General features: G+C 41.5%; 1 protein-coding gene across 2 annotated transcripts in view; it reads left to right on the top strand.

The window, feature by feature from the left end:
• The window catches only part of LOC138006579 (dynactin subunit 1-like), a 40,821-nt gene extending 35,705 nt beyond the window's left edge, over positions 1-5,116 (top strand). Inside the window, exons 30-36 of one of the 2 annotated variants that reach the window (XM_068852996.1) lie at positions 496-605; positions 2,193-2,264; positions 2,686-2,847; positions 2,946-3,003; positions 3,097-3,188; positions 4,193-4,288; positions 4,718-5,116. In XM_068852996.1, coding sequence (XP_068709097.1) covers positions 496-605; positions 2,193-2,264; positions 2,686-2,847; positions 2,946-3,003; positions 3,097-3,188; positions 4,193-4,288; positions 4,718-4,855 — 728 coding nt within the window. In that variant the 3' untranslated portion in view covers positions 4,856-5,116. The remainder of the gene's footprint in view (positions 1-495; positions 606-2,192; positions 2,265-2,685; positions 2,848-2,945; positions 3,004-3,096; positions 3,189-4,192; positions 4,289-4,717) is intronic. The other variant, XM_068852997.1, reaches the window with a different exon arrangement.
• The last annotated feature ends 9,884 nt before the right edge of the window (positions 5,117-15,000 follow it).

Raw genomic sequence — 15,000 nt, 5'->3', positions numbered from 1 at the left:
ATAGGTAATCGCATGGGGCCGAATAAAATTAAAGAATTTGAATATATATTTTTTATTTTCCGAGGAAAGTTGCGATTATTTGTTTCTTGTATATATATATTTTTTTATTAAGAATTAATAAACATTTTTTTTTATTAAGAAAGTAAAAAACGCACGCTGTTGCGCAATTTTCAGTTTTCAGTTAGCGGCAGGGAGCTGTAAAACGCATGTATCAGCTTAGTGAAATTTAATTTGTACAACAACGCCAAAGCAATGAAACCAGCCCTGCTAAAAAATATTTGCTACATGAAGATAATGAAAGTAATTTTGCCTGGGGTAATTTCCAAAATTAATGAAAAATGCCCATGTCTCACCCAGTCAGCATTTAGTAAGTTTAGCCCTCGAGGTTATAAAAATAAATAAGTACATCGAAGTTGCAGGCTCCTCTGGTCATGGACTCCTATCACAGCCTTGATTTCATTCCCTTACGTTTCTCATTATTTCCTTTTTTCGTAGGCGCAGCCGCTGGAAAGGCTGGTGGTGGCTCTCCTCTCAGGGGTAGTGCAGGGGCAGGACAGCAGCCCGTCCAAGTGGTTATTAAGGATTCACCCATAATTCTTTCACAGGTAATCAAGCGCCTCACATTCCCTTACGTCCTCTTTCGGCGAGCTGCGTAGAAGTAACGTATATTATCACTTATCAGTTGCAAACGGTTTGGAGTCATTCGCTTGACTTTCGATGATGGCTTAGCTGATTCATGCAAGCTTATTTGCACGAGCTTCCAGTGCCAGTCCTACCCCTTAATAATGCCAAAAGAAAACTCTCGAGTTTATTATTGGCTATGGTTATCATGCTACTCGGGTCAAACGGAGAAAACCGTCGGCGGGCCAGGTTATCGTGGACTGATAGAAGGGAGTAGGGGACTTAAGCAATAGACCTAATCGGCTAACTCAATGTTGTACCCAATTCAAACCCTTTGGGAATAAAACGTTTTGTTCCAGGTATTTCCATATCATTTAAATATGAATGCTACATTATCATGCAAATACAATACACAAAGAATCTTAATCCCGGAGGATTTGAATTGGGTACAACATTGAGTTAGCCGATTAGGTCTATGACAACGGCGACGGCAACGAGAACGTCAAAAATGTTCATATTTAGGGCCTGTTTACATGGAGGTGGGGGACCCCGGGTAGGTTAGGTACCCCGCCTCGGTCGGGTAACCAATCTCTCCATACAGGCTCTCTTTTTTTCTTGATTGTGTTCACATGAGAAGTGGGGTACCTCACCGAGGCGGGTTACCCGGTCAGCCGGGCCGGGTAACCCGCTTAGGTGGGATGAGTTTTCTCCATGCGAATGCTTAATTACGGTGGGTACCCCGCCTGACTGGGGTGATGTTCATTCAGGCATTTGTCTTTAGTTTGAACATTTGGAAACCTTACCCCAGCGCCCCGGGGCTTTTCCTATTGCATGTGAAGGCTCGCCTTTTTTCACTACGGGAAGGCGGGGTACCTCACCTACCTGGTGTTCCCCACCTCCATGTGAACAGGCCCTTAGTGAGCAAAACAATAGCTTTGTACGCCCAGCACGTGCATTTTTCACTTTTGTCCATTTCTTTGCCGTCGTCAGCAAAACAACAACTTGAAATAACCAAATTTGAGGTTTCATGAAGAACTTTAGCCTTTGAAGATAAATTTTTATTTTCTCCTCTAAAATAAGCGCCGTTCCGACCAGTCTCATTCTTGAGGAACTACCACATCCCTGCCACATTAACAAAGTTGAAATAGTGACGAAGTGATTACAGTAACGTGAATTTATATTTTGAGATGACGTTCTCGTTTCCGTCGCCGTCGTCGTTGCTTAAGTTCCCTGCTTAGTTACCTGGCCTGTGAATGAAAGTGAGACTAGAGTTGACCTTGTTTTGATAGAAACCTCACTGCTCTTCTTTAAATTCCAACTAATTAGCATGGTAATATCGTTCGCATAAGAAAAGGAAGGAGGCCAGGTAAAGGCCAGGTAAAGGCCAGGTTACTAAGCTCTTAACAGTGAAACGTTCTTTTGTCGTGCACCGTTTGACCTTAATTTCTGCGGAGGGGCGAAGAAAGAAAGCAATGCGCGTGCGAGAGAGTAATTTGGCAAAGTGATAAGTTGTTTGCAAGCAAAGCGAACAATGATCTGTCATCTGAAAATGTTCTGAATTTTCTTGGTAGGTGGAATCCCTGAAGATTGCTCTGAAACACCTCAGGAATGAAAATATACGACTTAAAAGCCAACAACTAAAGGTACGGCGTCTCACGGCTGCTCGGTCGATCAAACAGCACCGCGCACCGGTGGACGGACCAACAGTCAGGGTCTTAAAACAACTGAATAAAAAATAACGGATTGTGGTGACCGAAAGCGCACGACGACGTATTTCATGCCGTCTTTTTAGTAGCGTGACATGTGTTCAAAGAGGAAGAGGGAATTTAAACGCAAAAGGACACACCATTCGTGTTCTCCGAACCGAATTCCTTCCATCGGTCAGCAAAACTGAACTGATTTTTAACGACCGGTGGAAAAGTGAAAAGAAATTACAGCTTTCTTAACTTTTTACAAAATTATAAATTTTAGAGTTAAAATTCACGTGTCGCAATATTTGTCCACCCAATTCGTTTTTGGTCTCAAACTTCAAAAGAATCATGGCCTTGTTTTGTTCCTTTTTAGACACAGCTTGAAGATTTACCAAAGATATACATTCCGCCTAAAATTCAGCCACGCGTGGAACCTGAAGAGAAAACTGAGCAAGGATCTAATGAGGAGAAAATGGAGAAGGAAGAAATGCCCGCTCTCAATGCTGTGACAAGAGAAACCAATAGGCTTATGGAGGTGAAGCAATGTGCATGAATATGTTTAAGACTCCAGTCACGGGTAACCCGATGGTGCGTTACTCATTACTCGTCTTCTTCATGTTCTTCTTGTACTAGAACCTCCAAAAGATGAGCGCCTTTCCCAAAGTGGTTGATATATCCAACAGGACATCAGGTAAAATAATTATCTTGACGGTTAACGAGAAAGCTTTTCATCATCGTTTTATTTGCATTTCTTTAGTTCTCGTTTTGCTTTGATCTTGAACAGGCTCGGTTCCTTTGCTCAGTAAATTGACACCTGCCAATCACTTGATTGAACGAACGGCTATTCTGCGCGATCTCAAGAAACAGAAGGAGGAAGTGAGTAAAACAATTGCGTCGATCAAGGAAATCAAGGATTTGTGTAGGGTGCACCCTGCGGATTGAGCGCGCGTTTCTTTCCACAAGCCGCGCATGCTGCAGATACTGTGGCGGGTGTCTGAAGTGTCATCCGAGACAAAACTACTGGGAAACATTAAATTTCTATCAACATAGAGCGGTTTTCAATTGAGATCCGAAAATAATAAGATAATTACTTTGGTTCATTACTTCACTCAGTGATTTGTTCAAAATTATCGCTCCACTTTTTCAACCAATCAGAAGTGAAACCAAAACCAATCGTGGCCCGCGCTTTGTGTCGGCTACTTGTAATTACTTCGAGGTTTGCTTGGTTTACTGGATTGTCTCCGTCCTTTTTGATTTGTCAAAGTAATTACTTTGGTTTTGGTTTTACGATACTCGATTGAAACTCGCTCTATCAACAGTAATTACTTTGCTCTTAAGTGTGTTACCCGCCGCTGGAAACATAGTTAGTCGACTAACTATGCTGGAAACGAGTGCCAATAGACCATATTCATGTTCTCAGTATTGGACTGGAACCAGCTTGCAATGGAGGCTAATGCGGGGAGATTTCCCCGCATTACCCTCAATTGCAAGCTAGTTCCAGTCCAATACTAAGAATAAGAATACGAATACGTTCCTTTGCTCGTCCCTTAACTAAATCTCAAAAACGGGTCGATTTTGAAACATCGATCCGTTTATTCGAAATTAGTTCTCGTAAAACATGTTTTCGTGGTTAAAAAAACCAACAACACAATTTCGTAGTTTCCTGTCTTCAGCGAACTTCATTTTGAGGAGATAAAGGGGTGTTACAACACTTGAAATGGTCACTTTTCGGGACTTTCGGGAAACGGGATTTAGGGCCCGTTTCCCGGAAGTTCACAAAGTTGAACTTTTGGCGCGTTTTCAAATTAAATTGTGTTATTTGCCGGAAGATGGAGAAATGAGATTCTGTTTGTAAATTCAAGTTATGGTTTCCTTTTCAGTTGCAAGGCAAAATTCAGAAGTTGATAGCATCAGAGTATCCTGGAGGAACGACGCCGAGCGCCTTCTCGTCCTTTCTCTCCCCAACATTTTCGAAGGTAATGATACGGAATCAAGTGTCAGTGCCACAGCTTTTAATATCAATTATGAGATTTGCTTAAAACGAATTTTACAAAATCACCATGTTGTTTTGAAGTGATTTTGATTCCAATTCCTTGGAGTGTGAAAAGTCTTGAGTTTTTGTCATACCGCCACAAAATGCAGTTAGGGTTACGTTGACTAAATTTGAAAGTCTAATTTTTCGAAGGGCCGTCTCTTTTAATGTTGGTCAATATTTTGCTGAATGGACAAATCCCTAAACTCAGGATGTCGTCTTTCTGTTTGTCACAGCGATCCCTACACACTTCTGGTTCCTTTTCTCCTTCTTCGTACTTAAACCGTTTCAATGTTCTGTTTTTTTGAGGTTCGGCTTAGTCCATCGCTCCGTTAGCTGTTACTCCATATATTTGTTTTTCATATCCATGCAGGTTCTCCAAGAGAAGGCACAGGCACCCCAGCTTGGACGAGTAACTATTCCTGTGCCTCCACACACCAAACCGAGCAAGTACTGCGTCACTTTGAAGCCGCAAGAGTTCAGAACGCTTCATACTGTGTTTGTTAACTAGAGATTTTTATCGATGTATATTTTGTGAGGGTTCTATCCTACAAATTAGGCATGCAGTGTGAACGCCACAAAATGTAAACCCTGTTTAATGAAATTGTAAAATATGTTTGACTGTTTATTGTAAACGGAGTATAGGAGTCAGCACTTCGCCTCACTTTGAGCTAAAAAGGGCTGAAGTGAATTGCCAGTGTAAAAATATTGTTGAAAAAAGGGCAACAAAGAAAATAATAATAAATCATCCATTAGCGCAAATATACAATTCCTCTAACCTTGTTTGGATTCGCGTGACGTAAATACCTGTTTAAATCCACACAAGCTTTGAAACCACGAGGCAAGGCCTTATTCCGAGTAGGCCAAGTTTTCCTTTGCTTATATGAGCCATTGACAATTGTTACTTGCTGGTGCGTCGAAAGACAAGTTTCCTTTTCCAATTTTCCTTGGACAAGGTTTGTTTGTGGGTGTGTACGATATCAGACCTTCCTTGCCATTTATTCATTATGCATTGTCGGGCATTTTCGCAAACTCCAACTCTTCCGTTTTTGTCGGAACCTTGCCGTTTTCGGCGATTGTTTCCCGCCTCCCGTTTCACTCGCCTTTTTCCTTATTTTTGCACCTTTTGTCTGACTCGCTGCTTTCCGAGTCTTTTTAGACTATCACGATGCTCTGTCGTTTTCGTCCTTGTTTTACCCTCAGGCGATCCTAGCATGAACAGAGTGTAGAAAGCCAAATGGTGCACAATTCAAAAAACCGACGCACGGGATTGCCTCGACTTCGTGTGAGATGATTTTGTTTGTTCGCAATACAGAAGAAAGGTTCTCTCAGAGGTCTATATTTTGTTTTTGTTTTTTTTTAGGGGAGTATGCCCCTGCAACCCTTCAAAGGCTTAAGCATTTCGTTCCCTTGGTTGCAGATTGGCTGCACCCGAAACCCCCATGACTGCCTTAAGCGCAATGAACGAGTCAGAGCGTTACTCATCTTGTTAGTTTTTCCTAAATGGACTGAGAACGAGTTAACCCTTTGGCTACTAGAGATTTGGCGGAAAAACACGTTTTGAAGCTATAGTTGAGGGGTTTTTTGGTCACTGTCGTGCTGTTTAAGAGCTAAACCTCCCTACAAACCCGTTTCCAGGTTGTAGACTCCGCGGCCTTTTCAGCCAGGTGCAAAATAAGCGCTTGCAAATTTCGGCATGCGCAGAAAGCAAAATTTCGACATAGTTTTGGGGTTTAAAAGTAGCACAACACTTTCGACTTTCACTTTTCGCTTTCTCTCCTTCCCTCTCTTTTCGCTTTCCTTGCCTCATTTTTTTTTCAACTTGCTGGGCATTTGGTAGGCTTTATTTTGGTAGGAAGAGTTTCTGAGAAACCTTTCATCATCTTAGAATTAGGTGCTCAGAAAGGTAAGTGGGTAAAGGAGCAAGCTTTTCATGGAGATTTCAGGTCAGTGTTACATGGTTTTTTTGGCCGTTTCTCCAGTTTCCTTGACTGAATTGTGCTCATTCAGGTATAGTTTGAGAGATCTCTTCTCCCTGCACAAGTTAGTGGACAAAGCTGTTCCTGACCATTAAAAGTGATGACGTTACAAGATAGGACCGTGGATAAAGCTGGACGTATTTTGCCAGATAGTAATCAAAGGGTTTGAGGAAAAAAAAAAAAAAAAAAAGGGAAAAACTCTGTTTGGGGTCCCCCGTGCTACTTTCGATCCAGAGGGAGAGATTAATCGGTCCCTGAGCCATACGTGATTAACCCCTTGACTACGGCAGCTTCTCTATTAGTGTAATAAAAACTAAGGATAGTCTATAGTTCTGAATTTTTTTCCTTGTTCTTGTTCATGTGGTAAGCAGAGTTAGTACAGAACGCATGCGCATTCGTAAAATACGCATTAACCCTTTGGCTACTAGAGATTTGGCCGAAAAACACGTTTTGAAGCTATAGTTGAGGGGTTTTTTGGTCACTGTCGTGCTGTTTAAGAGCTAAACCTCCCTACAAACCCGTTTCCAGGTTGTAGACTCCGCGGCCTTTTCAGCCAGGTGCAAAATAAGCGCTTGCAAATTTCGGCATGCGCAGAAAGCAAAATTTCGACATAGTTTTGGGGTTTAAAAGTAGCACAACACTTTCGACTTTCACTTTTCGCTTTCTCTCCTTTCCTCTCTTTTCGCTTTCCTTGCCTCATTTTTTTTTTCAACTTGCTGGGCATTTGGTAGGCTTTATTTTGGTAGGAAGAGTTTCTGAGAAACCTTTCATCATCTTAGAATTAGGTGCTCAGAAAGGTAAGTGGGTAATGGAGCAAGCTTTTCATGGAGATTTCAGGTCAGTGTTACATGGTTTTTTTGGCCGTTTCTCCAGTTTCCTTGACTGAATTGTGCTCATTCAGGTATAGTTTGAGAGATCTCTTCTCCCTGCACAAGTTAGTGGACAAAGCTGTTCCTGACCATTAAAAGTGATGACGTTACAAGATAGGACCGTGGATAAAGCTGGACGTATTTTGCCAGATAGTAATTAAAGGGTTTGAGAAAAAAAAACAAAAAAACAAAATAAAATTGCAAAAACTCTGTTTGGGGTCCCCCGTGCTACTTTCGATCCAAAGAGGGAGAGATTAATCGGTCCCTGAGCCATACGTGATTAACCCCTTGACTACGGCAGCTTCTCTATTAGTGTAATAAAAACTAAGGATAGTCTATAGTTCTGAATTTTTTTCCTTGTTCTTGTTCATGTGGTAAGCAGAGTTAGTACAGAACGCATGCGCATTCGTAAAATACGCATTAACCCTTTGGCTACTAGAGATTTGGCCGAAAAACACGTTTTGAAGCTATAGTTGAGGGGTTTTTTGGTCACTGTCGTGCTGTTTAAGAGCTAAACCTTCCTACAAACCCGTTTCCAGGTTGTAGACTCCGCGGCCTTTTCAGCCAGGTGCAAAATAAGCGCTTGCAAATTTCGGCATGCGCAGAAAGCAAAATTTCGACATAGTTTTGGGGTTTAAAAGTAGCACAACACTTTCGACTTTCACTTTTCGCTTTCTCTCCTTCCCTCTCTTTTCGCTTTCCTTGCCTCATTTTTTTTTTCAACTTGCTGGGCATTTGGTAGGCTTTATTTTGGTAGGAAGAGTTTCTGAGAAACCTTTCATCATCTTAGAATTAGGTGCTCAGAAAGGTAAGTGGGTAAAGGAGCAAGCTTTTCATGGAGATTTCAGGTCAGTGTTACATGGTTTTTTTGGCCGTTTCTCCAGTTTCCTTGACTGAATTGTGCTCATTCAGGTATAGTTTGAGAGATCTCTTCTCCCTGCACAAGTTAGTGGACAAAGCTGTTCCTGACCATTAAAAGTGATGACGTTACAAGATAGGACCGTGGATAAAGCTGGACGTATTTTGCCAGATAGTAATCAAAGGGTTTGAGGAAAAAAAAAAAAAAAAAGGGAAAAACTCTGTTTGGGGTCCCCCGTGCTACTTTCGATCCAGAGGGAGAGATTAATCGGTCCCTGAGCCATACGTGATTAACCCCTTGACTACGGCAGCTTCTCTATTAGTGTAATAAAAACTAAGGATAGTCTATAGTGTTGAATTTTTTTCCTTGTTCTTGTTCATGTGGTAAGCAGAGTTAGTACAGAACGCATGCGCATTCGTAAAATACGCATTAACCCTTTGGCTACTAGAGATTTGGCCGAAAAAACACGTTTTGAAGCTATAGTTGAGGGGTTTTTTGGTCACTGTCGTGCTGTTTAAGAGCTAAACCTCCCTACAAACCCGTTTCCAGGTTGTAGACTCCGCGGCCTTTTCAGCCAGGTGCAAAATAAGCGCTTGCAAATTTCGGCATGCGCAGAAAGCAAAATTTCGACATAGTTTTGGGGTTTAAAAGTAGCACAACACTTTCGACTTTCACTTTTCGCTTTCTCTCCTTCCCTCTCTTTTCGCTTTCCTTGCCTCATTTTTTTTTCAACTTGCTGGGCATTTGGTAGGCTTTATTTTGGTAGGAAGAGTTTCTGAGAAACCTTTCATCATCTTAGAATTAGGTGCTCAGAAAGGTAAGTGGGTAAAGGAGCAAGCTTTTCATGGAGATTTCAGGTCAGTGTTACATGGTTTTTTGGCCGTTTTCCAGTTTCCTTGACTGAATTGTGCTCATTCAGGTATAGTTTGAGAGATCTCTTCTCCCTGCACAAGTTAGTGGACAAAGCTGTTCCTGACCATTAAAAGTGATGACGTTACAAGATAGGACCGTGGATAAAGCTGGACGTATTTTGCCAGATAGTAATCAAAGGGTTTGAGGAAAAAAAAAAAAAAAAAAGGGAAAAACTCTGTTTGGGGTCCCCCGTGCTACTTTCGATCCAGAGGGAGAGATTAATCGGTCCCTGAGCCATACGTGATTAACCCCTTGACTACGGCAGCTTCTCTATTAGTGTAATAAAAACTAAGGATAGTCTATAGTTCTGAATTTTTTTCCTTGTTCTTGTTCATGTGGTAAGCAGAGTTAGTACAGAACGCATGCGCATTCGTAAAATACGCATTAACCCTTTGGCTACTAGAGATTTGGCCGAAAAACACGTTTTGAAGCTATAGTTGAGGGGTTTTTTGGTCACTGTCGTGCTGTTTAAGAGCTAAACTTCCCTACAAACCCGTTTCCAGGTTGTAGACTCCGCGGCCTTTTCAGCCAGGTGCAAAATAAGCGCTTGCAAATTTCGGCATGCGCAGAAAGCAAAATTTCGACATAGTTTTGGGGTTTAAAAGTAGCACAACACTTTCGACTTTCACTTTTCGCTTTCTCTCCTTTCCTCTCTTTTCGCTTTCCTTGCCTCATTTTTTTTTTCAACTTGCTGGGCATTTGGTAGGCTTTATTTTGGTAGGAAGAGTTTCTGAGAAACCTTTCATCATCTTAGAATTAGGTGCTCAGAAAGGTAAGTGGGTAATGGAGCAAGCTTTTCATGGAGATTTCAGGTCAGTGTTACATGGTTTTTTTGGCCGTTTCTCCAGTTTCCTTGACTGAATTGTGCTCATTCAGGTATAGTTTGAGAGATCTCTTCTCCCTGCACAAGTTAGTGGACAAAGCTGTTCCTGACCATTAAAAGTGATGACGTTACAAGATAGGACCGTGGATAAAGCTGGACGTATTTTGCCAGATAGTAATTAAAGGGTTTGAGAAAAAAAACAAAAAAACAAAATAAAATTGCAAAAACTCTGTTTGGGGTCCCCCGTGCTACTTTCGATCCAAAGAGGGAGAGATTAATCGGTCCCTGAGCCATACGTGATTAACCCCTTGACTACGGCAGCTTCTCTATTAGTGTAATAAAAACTAAGGATAGTCTATAGTTCTGAATTTTTTTCCTTGTTCTTGTTCATGTGGTAAGCAGAGTTAGTACAGAACGCATGCGCATTCGTAAAATACGCATTAACCCTTTGGCTACTAGAGATTTGGCCGAAAAACACGTTTTGAAGCTATAGTTGAGGGGTTTTTTGGTCACTGTCGTGCTGTTTAAGAGCTAAACCTTCCTACAAACCCGTTTCCAGGTTGTAGACTCCGCGGCCTTTTCAGCCAGGTGCAAAATAAGCGCTTGCAAATTTCGGCATGCGCAGAAAGCAAAATTTCGACATAGTTTTGGGGTTTAAAAGTAGCACAACACTTTCGACTTTCACTTTTCGCTTTCTCTCCTTCCCTCTCTTTTCGCTTTCCTTGCCTCATTTTTTTTTTCAACTTGCTGGGCATTTGGTAGGCTTTATTTTGGTAGGAAGAGTTTCTGAGAAACCTTTCATCATCTTAGAATTAGGTGCTCAGAAAGGTAAGTGGGTAAAGGAGCAAGCTTTTCATGGAGATTTCAGGTCAGTGTTACATGGTTTTTTTGGCCGTTTCTCCAGTTTCCTTGACTGAATTGTGCTCATTCAGGTATAGTTTGAGAGATCTCTTCTCCCTGCACAAGTTAGTGGACAAAGCTGTTCCTGACCATTAAAAGTGATGACGTTACAAGATAGGACCGTGGATAAAGCTGGACGTATTTTGCCAGATAGTAATCAAAGGGTTTGAGGAAAAAAAAAAAAAAAAAAAGGGAAAAACTCTGTTTGGGGTCCCCCGTGCTACTTTCGATCCAGAGGGAGAGATTAATCGGTCCCTGAGCCATACGTGATTAACCCCTTGACTACGGCAGCTTCTCTATTAGTGTAATAAAAACTAAGGATAGTCTATAGTTCTGAATTTTTTCCTTGTTCTTGTTCATGTGGTAAGCAGAGTTAGTACAGAACGCATGCGCATTCGTAAAATACGCATTAACCCTTTGGCTACTAGAGATTTGGCCGAAAAACACGTTTTGAAGCTATAGTTGAGGGGTTTTTTGGTCACTGTCGTGCTGTTTAAGAGCTAAACTTCCCTACAAACCCGTTTCCAGGTTGTAGACTCCGCGGCCTTTTCAGCCAGGTGCAAAATAAGCGCTTGCAAATTTCGGCATGCGCAGAAAGCAAAATTTCGACATAGTTTTGGGGTTTAAAAGTAGCACAACACTTTCGACTTTCACTTTTCGCTTTCTCTCCTTCCTCTCTTTTCGCTTTCCTTGCCTCATTTTTTTTTCAACTTGCTGGGCATTTGGTAGGCTTTATTTTGGTAGGAAGAGTTTCTGAGAAACCTTTCATCATCTTAGAATTAGGTGCTCAGAAAGGTAAGTGGGTAATGGAGCAAGCTTTTCATGGAGATTTCAGGTCAGTGTTACATGGTTTTTTTGGCCGTTTCTCCAGTTTCCTTGACTGAATTGTGCTCATTCAGGTATAGTTTGAGAGATCTCTTCTCCCTGCACAAGTTAGTGGACAAAGCTGTTCCTGACCATTAAAAGTGATGACGTTACAAGATAGGACCGTGGATAAAGCTGGACGTATTTTGCCAGATAGTAATTAAAGGGTTTGAAAAAAAAAAAAAAAAACAAAATAAAATTGCAAAAACTCTGTTTGGGGTCCCCCGTGCTACTTTCGATCCAAAGAGGGAGAGATTAATCGGTCCCTGAGCCATACGTGATTAACCCCTTGACTACGGCAGCTTCTCTATTAGTGTAATAAAAACTAAGGATAGTCTATAGTTCTGAATTTTTTTCCTTGTTCTTGTTCATGTGGTAAGCAGAGTTAGTACAGAACGCATGCGCATTCGTAAAATACGCATTAACCCTTTGGCTACTAGAGATTTGGCCGAAAAACACGTTTTGAAGCTATAGTTGAGGGGTTTTTTGGTCACTGTCGTGCTGTTTAAGAGCTAAACCTTCCTACAAACCCGTTTCCAGGTTGTAGACTCCGCGGCCTTTTCAGCAGGTGCAAAATAAGCGCTTGCAAATTTCGGCATGCGCAGAAAGCAAAATTTCGACATAGTTTTGGGGTTTAAAAGTAGCACAACACTTTCGACTTTCACTTTTCGCTTTCTCTCCTTCCCTCTCTTTTCGCTTTCCTTGCCTCATTTTTTTTTCAACTTGCTGGGCATTTGGTAGGCTTTATTTTGGTAGGAAGAGTTTCTGAGAAACCTTTCATCATCTTAGAATTAGGTGCTCAGAAAGGTAAGTGGGTAAAGGAGCAAGCTTTTCATGGAGATTTCAGGTCAGTGTTACATGGTTTTTTTGGCCGTTTCTCCAGTTTCCTTGACTGAATTGTGCTCATTCAGGTATAGTTTGAGAGATCTCTTCTCCCTGCACAAGTTAGTGGACAAAGCTGTTCCTGACCATTAAAAGTGATGACGTTACAAGATAGGACCGTGGATAAAGCTGGACGTATTTTGCCAGATAGTAATCAAAGGGTTTGAGGAAAAAAAAAAAAAAAAAAAGGGAAAAACTCTGTTTGGGGTCCCCCGTGCTACTTTCGATCCAGAGGGAGAGATTAATCGGTCCCTGAGCCATACGTGATTAACCCTTGACTACGGCAGCTTCTCTATTAGTGTAATAAAAACTAAGGATAGTCTATAGTTCTGAATTTTTTTCCTTGTTCTTGTTCATGTGGTAAGCAGAGTTAGTACAGAACGCATGCGCATTCGTAAAATACGCATTAACCCTTTGGCTACTAGAGATTTGGCCGAAAAACACGTTTTGAAGCTATAGTTGAGGGTTTTTTGGTCACTGTCGTGCTGTTTAAGAGCTAAACCTCCCTACAAACCCGTTTCCAGGTTGTAGACTCCGCGGCTTTTCAGCCAGGTGCAAAATAAGCGCTTGCAAATTTCGGCATGCGCAGAAAGCAAAATTTCGACATAGTTTTGGGGTTTTAAAAAGTAGCACAACACTTTCGACTTTCACTTTTCGCTTTCTCTCCTTTCCTCTCTTTCGCTTTCCTTGCCTCATTTTTTTTTTCAACTTGCTGGGCATTTGGTAGGCTTTATTTTGGTAGGAAGAGTTTCTGAGAAACCTTTCATCATCTTAGAATTAGGTGCTCAGAAAGGTAAGTGGGTAAAGGAGCAAGCTTTTCATGGAGATTTCAGGTCAGTGTTACATGGTTTTTTTGGCCGTTTCTCCAGTTTCCTTGACTGAATTGTGCTCATTCAGGTATAGTTTGAGAGATCTCTTCTCCCTGCACAAGTTAGTGGACAAAGCTGTTCCTGACCATTAAAAGTGATGACGTTACAAGATAGGACCGTGGATAAAGCTGGACGTATTTTGCCAGATAGTAATCAAAGGGTTTGAGGAAAAAAAAAAAAAAAAAAGGGAAAAACTCTGTTTTGGGGTCCCCCGTGCTACTTTCGATCCAGAGGGAGAGATTAATCGGTCCCTGAGCCATACGTGATTAACCCCTTGACTACGGCAGCTTCTCTATTAGTGTAATAAAAACTAAGGATAGTCTATAGTTCTGAATTTTTTTCCTTGTTCTTGTTCATGTGGTAAGCAGAGTTAGTACAGAACGCATGCGCATTCGTAAAATACGCATTAACCCTTTGGCTACTAGAGATTTGGCCGAAAAACACGTTTTGAAGCTATAGTTGAGGGGTTTTTTGGTCACTGTCGTGCTGTTTAAGAGCTAAACCTCCCTACAAACCCGTTTCCAGGTTGTAGACTCCGCGGCCTTTTCAGCCAGGTGCAAAATAAGCGCTTGCAAATTTCGGCATGCGCAGAAAGCAAAATTTCGACATAGTTTTGGGGTTTAAAAGTAGCACAACACTTTCGACTTTCACTTTTCGCTTTCTCTCCTTTCCTCTCTTTTCGCTTTCCTTGCCTCATTTTTTTTTTCAACTTGCTGGGCATTTGGTAGGCTTTATTTTGGTAGGAAGAGTTTCTGAGAAACCTTTCATCATCTTAGAATTTGGTGCTCAGAAAGGTAAGTGGGTAATGGAGCAAGCTTTTCATGGAGATTTCAGGTCAGTGTTACATGGTTTTTTTGGCCGTTTCTCCAGTTTCCTTGACTGAATTGTGCTCATTCAGGTATAGTTTGAGAGATCTCTTCTCCCTGCACAAGTTAGTGGACAAAGCTGTTCCTGACCATTAAAAGTGATGACGTTACAAGATAGGACCGTGGATAAAGCTGGACGTATTTTGCCAGATAGTAATCAAAGGGTTTGAGGAAAAAAAAAAAAAAAAAAGGGAAAAACTCTGTTTGGGGTCCCCCGTGCTACTTTCGATCCAGAGGGAGAGATTAATCGGTCCCTGAGCATACGTGATTAACCCCTTGACTACGGCAGCTTCTCTATTAGTGTAATAAAAACTAAGGATAGTCTATAGTTCTGAATTTTTTTCCTTGTTCTTGTTCATGTGGTAAGCAGAGTTAGTACAGAACGCATGCGCATTCGTAAAATACGCATTAACCCTTTGGCTACTAGAGATTTGGCCGAAAAACACGTTTTGAAGCTATAGTTGAGGGGTTTTTTGGTCACTGTCGTGCTGTTTAAGAGCTAAACTTCCCTACAAACCCGTTTCCAGGTTGTAGACTCCGCGGCCTTTTCAGCCAGGTGCAAAATAAGCGCTTGCAAATTTCGGCATGCGCAGAAAGCAAAATTTCGACATAGTTTTGGGGTTTAAAAGTAGCACAACACTTTCGACTTTCACTTTTCGCTTTCTCTCCTTTCCTCTCTTTTCGCTTTCCTTGCCTCATTTTTTTTTTTCAACTTGCTGGGCATTTGGTAGGCTTTATTTTGGTAGGAAGAGTTTCTGAGAAACCTTTCATCATCTTAGAATTAGGTGCTCAGAAAGGTAAGTGGGTAATGGAGCAAGCTTTTCATGGAGATT

Source organism: Montipora foliosa, chromosome 6 (assembly GCF_036669935.1).
Source record: "Montipora foliosa isolate CH-2021 chromosome 6, ASM3666993v2, whole genome shotgun sequence".
Taxonomy (NCBI): domain Eukaryota; kingdom Metazoa; phylum Cnidaria; class Anthozoa; order Scleractinia; family Acroporidae; genus Montipora; species Montipora foliosa.
Note: the sequence above shows the minus strand (reverse complement) of the source record. Positions and strands in the feature narration are given on the sequence as shown.